The sequence below is a fragment of the Pantherophis guttatus genome, chromosome 6, assembly GCF_059756535.1.
Source record: "Pantherophis guttatus breed Tessera chromosome 6, ASM5975653v1, whole genome shotgun sequence".
NCBI lineage: Eukaryota > Metazoa > Chordata > Lepidosauria > Squamata > Colubridae > Pantherophis > Pantherophis guttatus.
In genome coordinates this window covers 54,563,604-54,576,386 of record NC_142068.1, presented here as the reverse complement: position 1 = coordinate 54,576,386, position 12,783 = coordinate 54,563,604, and the positions used below count along the sequence as shown (strand labels likewise).

The window sequence follows — 12,783 nt, the reverse complement described above, 5'->3', positions numbered from 1 at the left end:
AAGAACTGCATAGCAGCTTCCAAACTCTCCTGCAAAGCAGCCTAGTTGTGTTGAAATGATAACATCCTGTACCAAATTAGCAAAAAAGGAATCGAAATCAGTTCAAAAACTGAACTTCTACCTTTCCATTTGCAAGGCTTGGCCTGACATGAAAAATGATCACTGACTAGCCTTGTGAGGCTGTTTTAGCTTTGTGATTACTGCATTTCTGAAGTGCCAGGAGAGCTGACATAGCTGATTGGAGCACCTGGCTTCTTCAGGAAAAGCTGTCATAACTGACAAGATTTGGTTGCGTTAAGGTTGCACTTTGCTGGCAATATTTTTAGTTAGTTAGTAGACGCAAGTGAAGCAGACTGGCACATTGAAATACAATACTATGGAGATACTCAAGCTACAGAAGAGAGAGTGTCGTACAAGAAATACTACTCAGCCTTTCTCCTATCAGCTGTGTTAGCCCCATATCTATTGAATTGTTGTGCAATTTATCCAATCACGCATACCGTACTTTTCAGAAAAAGACACACTTCCTACTCCCCTAAAAGTGGGTGAAAATGGCGGTGCATCTTATACACTGAATGTTGCCGAAGCCCCGCCCACCTGCCAGCCCCCACCCTTTGGCTGTTTTCGGCCTCTGTGCATTGCATTTTTGGCCAGTTCCAGGCGGCGAATAGACTGCGCTGAACAGGCCACGGCGGTGAATGGGCCATGCCAAACGGGTCATAGCAGCAGCAAATGAGTGGTGGCAAATGGGCCACGTTGAACCGGCCACATCGGCGGCAAACAGGCCGCACCGAACGGGCCATGGTGGCAGCAAATGGGTGGTGGCGAATCAGCCGTGGTGAATGGACCATGGCAGTGCTGAATGGGCTGCAGCAGTGCCGAATGAGCCACAATGAATGGGCCAGATGAATACCGGATGGATGCTGGGAGGTAAATATTTTTTTACCTTCCAGCATCGAGATATTTTTTTCTTGTTTTCCTCCCCCAAAAAGATAGGTGCGTCTTATAGTCCGGAACGTCTTATACTCCGAAAAATATGGTACTTTAAAAGTCAGGTTCCACTCAAGAGTGCTAATCAGCCCAAAACCTATATTTAAAGTTATGACAGTTGTGTTAAACTCCCAGTCATATTAGCAAAACCAGTTCAGAAGTGTAACATTCCCTTAAAATAGTTTCTCAGCTATTCTCAGCAACTTTAAGCTGTGTAGGCTTCAGCCTCCGGAATTCCCCAGCCAATGTTAGAACAAAAGAGAGCAAAATTAAGGTTTGATCTGCTACTTCAAAAATGCTGAGACTTGAAGTGAATGAAGTTCAAAGCAAAGCAGGAAGTAGTATTAGGCAAGCATGTCAAGTCCATATCATAAAGATTCTCTTGGAATTATCTGGCTTATATGATGTCTCTGTGTAGAGAAGTTAAATTGCAATGCTGTGTATCATCTATAAAAGCTCCAGAAGCTATGGAAAAGTCATATTGTCAGCTGGATTTCCAGCATGGCTTTCTAAAGCTTGCTTGCTCTTGGCAGCCTTAGAAATAGGGAGAGGATCCTGGGGATTTAGGTTGGGGAAGCGAACTGGTATGAAGTAGTCCCATGAGAAGTGGAAACGAGGTTTGAACTCATGAATTATGGCGTTGCTGAGTGGAGTTGTTTATACTTCTTCAACGTCAACTGTCCTGAAACTCCAGATATGAGAAATACCCACAGAGGAGCTTTCCCATAACATCTCATACTGGACGTTGATTGGACTCTCAGTGCTGGACTCTGGAGGGAGGGATTTGGGGTGACTTTCAATGTGTAACTTTCGCACACTTTGGTTCAGATCTTGCCTTTGGTTCAGATCTGCTATCAATTCAAACTTAGTAAAACTACCTCTTCTCTAAGCCAATGGAGTTGCGGTTTTTTCTTTCTTAGGTTTGGAACAGAGGCAGGCCTGACTCATATATTTATCTTTATCCCATGTTTTTCTTCAAGAGGGATATAGCAATCTTTCAGTCATGGATTAAGTTCTTGAATGCCCAAATTCTAGTATAGAGCAATCATCTAAATCCTATTTGTGATAACAAATAAGAGGGTACAACCCAAAATTAATTTATATTAAGAATACGGTTTTATGGCCTCTTCCTCAGCAGAAATTTAAAATTCTCATGAGGTGGTTGAACATGCATAAATAATGTATGCAGATCTAATTGAAAACTGCACAAAGTATCCTAAACTTATAATTTTTAGGACCCAGGCATCCATTATGTTTTTACCCATGTTTTTAAACATTAGTGAAGAATATGTATAAAATGGGTTTTGAGGTGGCAGAATTGGAATGTAAATCACATGACCAATGTTTCCCAGATTTAATCTATAGCAGTTTTCTGGATCAATTCAATCTGATCAAATAAGTGGTAGAGATATCAAACATTTCCTGGCAAAGTGAAACGCAGATGGATGAAGATACTTACTGCTAATATTGCTTAAGGATTATGAGCTATCTTCGGTGTTGGCTAAACTGATTTAAGATCAAGCCTGCTTTTTTTGCTGTTTCCATTTCTGCAATCTGTCTGTGGCATTTTCGTTTTGAGGCTAATACGCATTTGACATCAAGCAGATTTGGATTGCAATAATTCTGATAAGCAGGTATCTTAATGCCTTCTTATGAGTGGGCTTCCTATCTGAAAGTCCAGCTATATAGAATTCTGCATAAATGAAAGCTTTTCTGCAGTGCAATGTACAGTGCCCACAGATGCAGTGAAGAATGTTAGATTAAATAAGAAAGTCTTCTTCAGATAGCTCACAGTCCAATTACAACATAGGTAGTCCTTGACTTACAATTCATTTAGTGACCATTCAAAGTTACAACGGCACTGAAAAAAGACTTATGACCACTTTTCACACTTATGACCATTGCAGCATCCCCATGGTCATGTGATTTACATTCCAATGCTTGACAACTGGTTCATATTTATGACGGTTGCAGTGTCCCGGGGTCAGATGACCATCTTTTGAGACCTTCTGACAAACAAAGTCAATGAGGAAGCCAGATTCACTTAACAACCATGTTACTAATTTAACAACAAGCCAGATTCACTTAACAACTGTGGCAAGAAAAATTGTAAAATGGGACAAAACTTACTTAACAAATTTCTCACTGAGCAACATAAATTCTGGGCTCAATTGTGTTCGTAAGTTGAGGACTGCCTGTACTGCCATACCATTTGCAGCATACCATTGTGGAAGGTTCTCCTTATCACTGGATTAATAAATTGAATTTCCATTCTTTCCTTAAATCGATGAGTAATTGTTACATTATTATCCTGGTACAGAACAGTTATAAAGCTGAAGGTGCCTTCCTAGACCAGAAAGGCCTGCATTTTGTATTGCCAACATACAATTTGGTTTATGCTGTTTTCTAAAGCAAAGCCATTAATAGTTTGCCCTCTAAAATTAGGCCTAGCAAAATGGATATTGTACCAATGACTAGTTGAGAGGATATGTTAGTTTCTCCTTTAAATAGCTTCCTGATTTCAGTTTCCATCTCATGATTGTCCAACTCTTTAGACGTATTTGCACTTTTTAATATAAGTTGTATTTACTGTATGTTATATATGTTATATGTTGAGCATATTTTTGAATATATGTATATCATAGATATTAAGAATATATGATGCATCAAAAATTTAAATAGGAACAAATTAGGAATTTACAGCCAAGTCTTTTATTTCTCTTTTGTTATTCTCTGAATAATCCCCTTACTCCTTATACATGCCCATTGTAATGAAATTTGTTTCTATTAGCATAATAGAAGGCATTTTTTAAAAAAACAAAAACAAAACAAGAGCCTTATCAGAGCTATAAAAGTTCATTAACTGATTTTTTTTCTGATAGCAACAGCCCTCCCTCTCCCTAATTCTGTAAGTATTTATATGTATATAAAATTATCAATAGACTTATTAACACAAAAATGCCTGCAGAACTGGGACCCTTTGTTTTAGAATAATAAATTGAATTTAAAACAAAATCATCACACCTTGAAAACATAATGTGAGTAATAATCAGTCTCCTTTTGAGAATGAAAATAGTCCAACAATCATGCCTGCATAATTTATCACTGAGCAATGAATCAAAAACAGTAGAGCAATCATGATAAAAATGTAATCCAATGATCTTGAATGAGAGAGAACTACATAATGTACAACAGTTCATTTTAATGAATTTCTATCTTTTTTTTCTCAAAACATCACTCCTCACCCAAATTAAGTAAAATTATTTTTAAAGAGAAACACCATCAAGTCACAAACAGGCCTTTTATTACTGCTACTGCACCATCTTGACATGCAAGGAACTATGTAGTCAAACTGTAAACAGTTAAATCTTTTCCCTTCCTGGAAGAAAATGAAAATATAATATAAACACCAATTATATTTGTATACCTTTTTTAATTAACACAACTCCACCACTGGTAAGAGTTTATACCTCTGTGCATAATTACTGCAATAGCAGCTCTGCAGACTAAGAACTGCTGTTCTGTTCTTCCCCGGGATTTTAACAAGTCCACTGGAACACGTAATCTGCTATTACCAGTTTTGAATACATACCAACTTCAACTAAAATTGTGCATGAAATGTACACTGCAATGAATAAGATTAAGTAAACAAATTAAGTACTTAAATAGCATTTCTATTATTTAAATGCATTTTGTTTTTTTTTTAAATTTGAGACCAGGAAGCCTAAAGAGCATGTTATCAAAGTGATTAAACCTCTGAAAGACCTTTTCTTATTATATATGATGTGAGTCCTCCTCATATTTAGAGAACTGTATTGTAGCGGGGAGGGGGGGAGAATCTGTGTATGTGTGGGTGGGGGCTGGCAGAAGGAGACACAGGAAAATGGCAAAAACCAGATCTCCCTTCTATGGGAACCTAATTAAATCACAAAACCTTTCATCAACAAAAGAACGGCTGTTGAAAACATAAAGTGTATTCACAATTAAGCAGCAATTATGAAGCAATAAAAGTGTATCATAATTATTTGTTTTCAAATATCTAGATCACTGGTTCTCAGATTATGGTCTAGGGAACACCAGTGGTTTATGAGGTACTGCAGGTGGATCCTTGTGAGAGTATGGCCAAAATATTGGGGCACTGCCACATCTTATGCGATTGTGGCATAGCCACCCCAAATTTCACAAGTTTCAAATGAGCAAAAATGCACTGAGATTTGGAATACTGCAAATATTTCAAATATGTGAGTTTTTAAAAAAATAAGTTTTATTTAATGTTGGGGTTTTGTGGACACTATAGGAAGATATGTATCCTCTGATGCCTACGGGTATCATTTTGCTCTCCCATAGCTTATGAGGTGAGTTTGGATGAAGTAGTGGTCTGCATAAAGAAAAGGTTGGAAATTGACACGCTAAAAATTGTTTCCTTCTTGCTTTTGGTAGGCAATTTGGTAACGGCCTATACTGAAAAGCCAATCCAGCAGCCTTGAAGAAGAAAACTGTTAGAAGGCCATTGGATACTTCAATGTATGTTTTATTAAAGGAGAAGAATATATATTTGCTTCTAATAGGGGAGATGACTTTTAATAGCGGCAATGAAGGAGAGAATATAGTCAGAGCAACATTATTCGGTAAGGATTATGATAATGATTTTCCCATTGGATTCTAAGGCTAAAATCTGCAACAAGCTTTAAGTCCACAGATTTCATGGACCATCAGTATTATCAGTATTAATGCAGAATTCAAGGCAGTTTTATGTAGGAATGTAAGGTTTTTCAACTCCACCCTCTCAAGTCTTGCAATTCTTAAGATGGTTATTGTAAGGGGTGGGGGAGAAGAATAGTTGTGGATACATTGCTGACGTATTGGTTTTTCCCCCCTCTTAAAATGAGATAGTTTGGCAAGGAATACAGGAATGAGCTTTCTGCTGCATTCTACATTTTGAACTCTTATACTTTACCCTGCTTTTGAAAGATCTTTTGATATTAATGTATCCACATTTTTACTTATTGAAATATATGTATTTTGTTCTTGTTATATTTGGCTCACTGAAATACATGTTTGTATTTCTAGCTCAAGTTCTATTGTCATACCTGGCAGTGATAATATTTACAGTATATCCTTAATTATGTCAGTTCTTGTTTGATTTAATTAAATGTGCCTAAATAGTGATCAAAGTGAAACACTGGTAACCCATTACTTCTAACTATGTAACGAGTCCTTCAAAATATTTAACATTTCAATAATATATTTCCTTTCCCATTATAAAGCAATTTATAATTTTTCCTTTTTTCATGGTAGGGATACTAAAAAATCATGGAGGAATATTTTATATTAGTACTGATGTTAGAATATTTTCTTCAGGTTCAGCCGATATATTCACATTGCCCATTAGGACTTTGGGGGCTCAGTGGGAAGAAGACACGTTAATTCATCTAAGCTTGATACTTCTTACCATCATCTTTGCCACCATCCAGAGATTGCCTCCATAAAAACTGAGGCTGTATTTTAGCTTTCAATGGAAGCTCTTTAAAAAAAAAAGGTTTGGGGGGGGGGTCAGGCAGAAGAATAAAACATTACAGGATATACAAATGCATTCTTGTTTTCTCAGACGCAAGTCCCTTGACGGGTTGAAAGGTGATGCTTGCGATTTCTGATTCCCAAACTCTTATCTTTAGACTCTGAGGGCTTCTGTTGTGAAATGTCTATCAGTGCACTTGCAATTGCCAGCCCTGTAAGAAAAGATAAAAAGAACATTGTAATACACCATAGTAAAAATATTTTCACAGCTTCCTTTATTCTTTCATGTTCAGGATATACATACTGCAGGTTTTGAAAATGCTTTGGAAGATTTATTTCAGTCTTTGCATGAGGATGGCACCTCAGTATTACCATTTAAGGCAGCCATGTCTTTTTACAAACATTTGTATGAGTATTCATAGGAGACAAGATTAAAGCCAATGAACTGATGTAATGAATAGCAGAACTTTTTGTAAGGTCTTTTTAACCAGAGTTTCAATCTATGACACCTATTCAGTTCATATCTGTTTCTGAGCGAGAAATAAAATTTCTAACTTCAATGGAGTAATTCAACTTATTATTAACATTCATGTGAGTTCTGTAAACTGTACAATGGGAGTGAATGCTATTTCACTGGAAAACAGTAATGAAATTATTAAGATTAAAATACAAAGGTTGGCTCTGAATTTGAAATATGCTGCCATAACTGGTTCTTCAGGTCAGTGATGTGGACACCTGGCTTTCCATCATGCATGCATATGTCTCCCAAGGCACATATATTCTCCTATTTATTGTAATGGCATTATGTTCTGTTGAACTGAATTTTGAGTTGAGTTCATCCATTCTGAGAAGGCTCCAAGGCAAAATGAGCCTGTCATTGAAATAGCGTTTCCCCCCAGCTTTTCAAGTGGGAAGTGGGTTGAGGAAACTGGGCGTTTAATGTACTGTTTTGTTTTGTTGTACCTCGCCACTATACAAAACATATATGTGGCATATTCAAAGTTAATTAAATACACAGCTATAATCAAATCCTTTTTCAAATCAATATTCCTGGAACAAAATTATTCTTAACTGAATGTTGCATTTATTTCAGGATGAACTTATCAGCAAAATATATGCAAACAAAGTTATAAGAAAAAATATCTGCCACTTGACATTCTTCTGATGAAGTAAACATGTACTGGGATGCCTGTGTTACTGCAAGTATCTATCAGCACTGGGCATATTGACTAGAGCAGTTGAGAATTTTACTGCAGCAATACTCAGAAGTCCACAAATAATTTTATTCTTGTGTAATACCCATAGCATGACTTTAAGATATTAAGAAAACATCAAACCTCTAATCACGGCTACTGAAGAAGAATTCTTATTGATTTCTGAATTCTAACTCATGTCTTTACTCTTAGTTTAAGACATTCATTGTCTTAAACCATGTCTTAAACTTAAAAACTACTTTAACCATAGAGTTATTTTCATTAATATCAGATACAGAATGCCTTACTGTTGGTCTAGTAGAATGTCTCCTCATGGCCATCTCAATTATTCCTTTATAAAAAGGTTTTATTTTACAGGAAGGATGACAACATGCAATCTCAAAGTGGGATATTATCTCCAAAATAGTACTTGAAATTTCTGACTAACTACAGTCAGGTCCAGAAATATTGGGACATCGACACAATTCTAACATCTTTGGCTCTATACACCACCACAATGGAGTTGGAATAAAACAAACACAATGTGCGTTAACTGCAGACTGTCAGCTTTAATTTGAGGGTATGTACATCCAACTCAGGTGAACGGTGTAGGACTTACAGCAGTTTGCATATGTGCCTCCCACTTGTTAAGGGACCAAAAGTAATGGAACAGAATAATAATCATAAATCAAACTTTCCCTTCTTAATACTTGGTTGCAAATCCTTTGCAGTCAATCACAGCCTGAAGTTTGGAACGCATAGACATCACCAGATGCTGGGTTTTATCCCTGGTGATGCTCTGCCAAGCCTCTACTGCAACTGTCTTCAGTTCCTGCTTGTTCTTGGGGCATTTTCCCTTCAGTTTTGTCTTCAGCAAGTGAAATGCATGCTCAATGGGATTCAGGTCAGGTGATTGACTTGGCCATTGCATAACATTCCACTTCTGTCCCTTCAAAAACTCTTTGGTTGCTTTTGCAGTATGCTTTGGGTCATTGTCCATCTGCACTGTGAAGCGCCGTCCAATGAGTTCTGCAGCATTTGGCTGAATCTGAGCAGATAATATTGCCCAAAACACTTCAGAATTCATCCTGCTGCTTTTGTCAGCAGTCACATCATCAATAAATACAAGAGAACCAGTTCCATTGGCAGCCATACATGCCCACGCCATGACACTACCACCACCATGCTTCACTGATGAGGTGGTATGCTTAGGATCATGAGCAATTCCTTTCCTTCTCCATACTCTTCTCTTCCCATCACTCTGGTACAAGTTGATCTTGGTCTCATCTGTCCATAGGATCTTGTTCCAGAACTGTGAAGGCTTTGTTAGATGTTGTTTGGCAAACTCTAATCTGGCCTTCCTGTTTTTGAGGCTCACCAATGGTTTACATCTTGTGGTGAAACCTCTGTATTCACTCTGGTGAAGTCTTCTCTTGATTGTTGACTTCGACACACATACACCTACCTCCTGGAGAGTATTCTTGATCTGGCCAACTGTTGTGAAGGGTGTTTTCTTCACCAGGGAAAGAATTCTTCGGTCATCCACCACACTTGTTTTCCGTGGTCTCCCAGGTCTTTTGGTGTTGCTGAGCTCACCGGTGCATTCCTTCTTTTTGAGAATGTTTCAAACAGTTGTTTTGGCCACGCCTAATGCTCTTGCTATCTCTCTGATGGGTTTGTTTTGTTTCTTCAGCCTAATGATGGCTTGCTTCACTGATAGTGACAGCTCTTTGGATCTCATCTTGAGAGTTGACAGCAACAGATTCCAAATGTAAATAGCACACTTGAAATGAACTCTGGGCCTTTTATCTGCACATTGTAATTGGGATAATGAGGGAATATCATACACCTGGCCATGGCACAGCTGAGAAGCCAATTGTCCCATTACTTTTGATCCCTTAACAAGTGGGAGGCACATATGCAAACTGCTGTAAGTCCTACACCGTTCACCTGAGTTGGATGTACATACCCTTAAATTAAAGCTGACAGTCTGCAGTTAAAGCACATTGTGTTTGTTTCATTCCAACTCCATTGTGGTGGTGTATAGAGCCAAAGATGTTAGAATTGTGTTGTGTCACAATATTTCTGGACCTGACTGTAGGCCACTGATTTAAGCATTATGATTTTCCAATTCTTAAAATCATATAAAATGTAGCTTATGAACTAAAATAGAATTAATGTAATTAAAAAATAAAATTTCAATTCCATAAATACAATTGTCCCAGGTTGAAGCCATGTATTATGGCTTCCATCCATACTGTATCTCTTCTCCACTGTGCCACCCTCTCTCTTGTGCTGTTTGGGTCCATGACAGCTCAGTGAATAGGCCATTTTATTGTGACTGCATTCAATAGAAAGTAATAGAAAGGAGGGTAAGGATGGGAAGAGACATGGAACAAAAACCATAAATTGACCAGAGATGTGACGTATAAGGGAAACCAATACAAAATGCTCCACAGGTGGTATCTAGCACCTGCCAGATTAACAAAGATGTTCCCTAACATGCACCCAAATTGTTGGAAATGTGGCCATGGTCAGGGCACCTTCTTTCACATGTGGTGGACATGCCCCGAAGTGAAAAGATATTGGAGTAAAATTCGGAGATGGTTACAAGAAATAATTGGAGAAAATATTGAATTGATACCGGAAATATTTCTCCTGGGAATAGTAAAGAAGGGGTATGGAAAGAAAATGATTCACCTATTAATACATATAACCACAGCTGCCAGACTGACTTATGCACAATACTGGAAAGAGAAAGCCCTGCCACCAGAAGAACTTATAATTAGGAAAATACTGGAGTGCGCAGAGATGAGCAAACTAACCCATGAAATAAATAATGATGAGAACTCAGATTATTATACTGTGTGGGGAAGGTGGTATGAATGGATAAATGATCAAATCAAAGAAGGAGTAAAAGGTGTTGTAACTAAATAGCAATAAACAGCACAAATGACACCAGGTAGATATCATGTATTCATGTATAAACACTGCATATCCAATGTTAAACAGAAATGTTATTATATGTTAGGTAAGTCAATAAACTATCTAAAAAAAAAAGAAAGGAGGGTAAGATCAGTTTATTAAATGCAGGATAATTCTTTGGTTATTCTGCTTCTACAAGAGAACAACTGACACCCTAGAATAATATTAAATAAAAGGGATTAAATATGCTTCTCAGTGATCCTGAAGATGATACTTTCTCAAATTCATATTTTGCTACAGAGGTTTATTTGTGTGCTATTCCATTTATTTTGTTTAGGACAACAACTTGAAGGAATCATGCTTTTCAATCTAATATTGCGTGCTGGGACCTACTGAAATGCTGGTAAAGTTCCATTAAAATCAGGTCACTCCAGAAGATCATTTCTCAAAGCATCACACAAATCATCCAAAGAAATTTACTTACTGTTTTCTCTAGGTTCAATACCCTTTCTTGTTATCAAAGCAATACAATTAACTGGGGGATCAATTCATTATTTTACACTGGCATCTAAAAGAATTTCATTTACCAAGTCAAAATGATGCACATATGCTGCTAGCAAGTAGAATTTACATCAAAATGCTACCCAAGAGTCAATAAAAATGCTGGGGCTTAAATATTTATTATATGCTTTACCTTTATTTAATAGGTTTTCCCCCCCAAGATAGTTAATATTATTGGCTGGAAATGTAAATTCTATGATAGCTACCATTTATTTCCCCTATTTCTATAGCTTGTTTAATTTACTTTCCCTTCACACATTCCCCATTTGAAAATACCTTCCTACTGAGCTGACTGCTCTTATTTTTCAACATTGAAGCCATCATGTAAAATTAACATGGCTCAATGCCATAAATCATCTGCCTAGTTTTTTAACATGTAGCTACTGAGGTTCATCTAGGAATGAGATCTGTCTATTCCAACACACTTTTATCTGGCATTCTCTGGATGAATTGGGATTCAGTTTTTAAAAAGAGCCTTGGTACTACAGTGGTTTAAAGCACCCTGTTATTAACACAGCTGCATGCAATTTACTGCTGGTTCGAATCTCTCCAAGGCTCAAGGTTGACTCAGCCTTCCATCCTTTCTAAGGTAGGTTAAATGAGGACCCAGTTTGTGGGGGCAATAAGCTGACTTTGTATAAATATACAAAAGTATGAAGGCTATTGCTTAACGCACTGTAAGCCGCCCTGAGTCTCCGGAGAAGGGCGGCATATAAATCAAATTTTAAAAAAAAATGGCTTGAAATTGGGAAAACATATTGTATGAAAGACACCTGTCGTGAAAATATGTTAATTGTCATTATGTACAAAGTGGGTCTGGTTATTTTGATGAATTTTGCCTAAAGATCAAGAATAGCTTCTTTTATCAAATGCTTACAAACAGACATTAAATGTGTGCCCAATAAAATAAAAGTGGGAATTTACTATTATTAATAAAATAATGTTACATGTATTTGAACAGAGAGAAAACCAGTGTTATTTAGGTTACACATTGAAATATAACAGTCATCTTGAAAGACAGTATGATGGTAATAGTTAAATAGTGAATTTCTAGGCATAAAATTACTTGTGTGCATGTATGTGTGTGATGTTTAAGCTATTTATAGCAATTATGTAGAACAATACATATAGAAATAAAATGTACCACATCAAAGCAGATTGCTTTGCAAGGTTTGTAATTTAGATATAAGTGCAACATTGAACATTTCATTAGAACAATAGACATTGAAAGTGCTTTCGTTTTGAACGAGTCTTTTCTTTCCAAAACTTTTGCAAAAGAAAGGCTGTATTATACGTTTTATTTTTTTTTCCCAGCAAAACAGCTTCATTAGGCACGAAAGGTTAATTGTAGCCTTAAATGCAATTCAAGCAACAACACGCAAGTATGTGGTGAATGGAGCAGCTTGAGAGAAGAAGCAGCATGCTATAAACTGTTTGCCCCGCTGAAATGTTTTACTACCTCATTTACTAACTGTCTCCTTTTACTGCTTGTATTCGTAGTTCGTTTAAACCTTTAATAGCTACAGTTTTATTTCAATGTAATCAGATTTAAATAGAAATACCATGGCTGAGGATATTTAAATGTTTTCCTTCTTTG

General features: G+C 36.9%; 1 protein-coding gene across 1 annotated transcript in view; it reads right to left on the bottom strand.

Moving 5' to 3' along the window:
* Positions 1 to 3,683: 3,683 nt before the first annotated feature.
* The window catches only part of ATRNL1 (attractin like 1), a 489,687-nt gene continuing 480,587 nt past the window's right edge, over positions 3,684 to 12,783 (bottom strand). Inside the window, exon 29 of the mRNA XM_034440210.3 lies at positions 3,684 to 6,719. Coding sequence (XP_034296101.2) covers positions 6,595 to 6,719 — 125 coding nt within the window. The 3' untranslated portion in view covers positions 3,684 to 6,594. The remainder of the gene's footprint in view (positions 6,720 to 12,783) is intronic.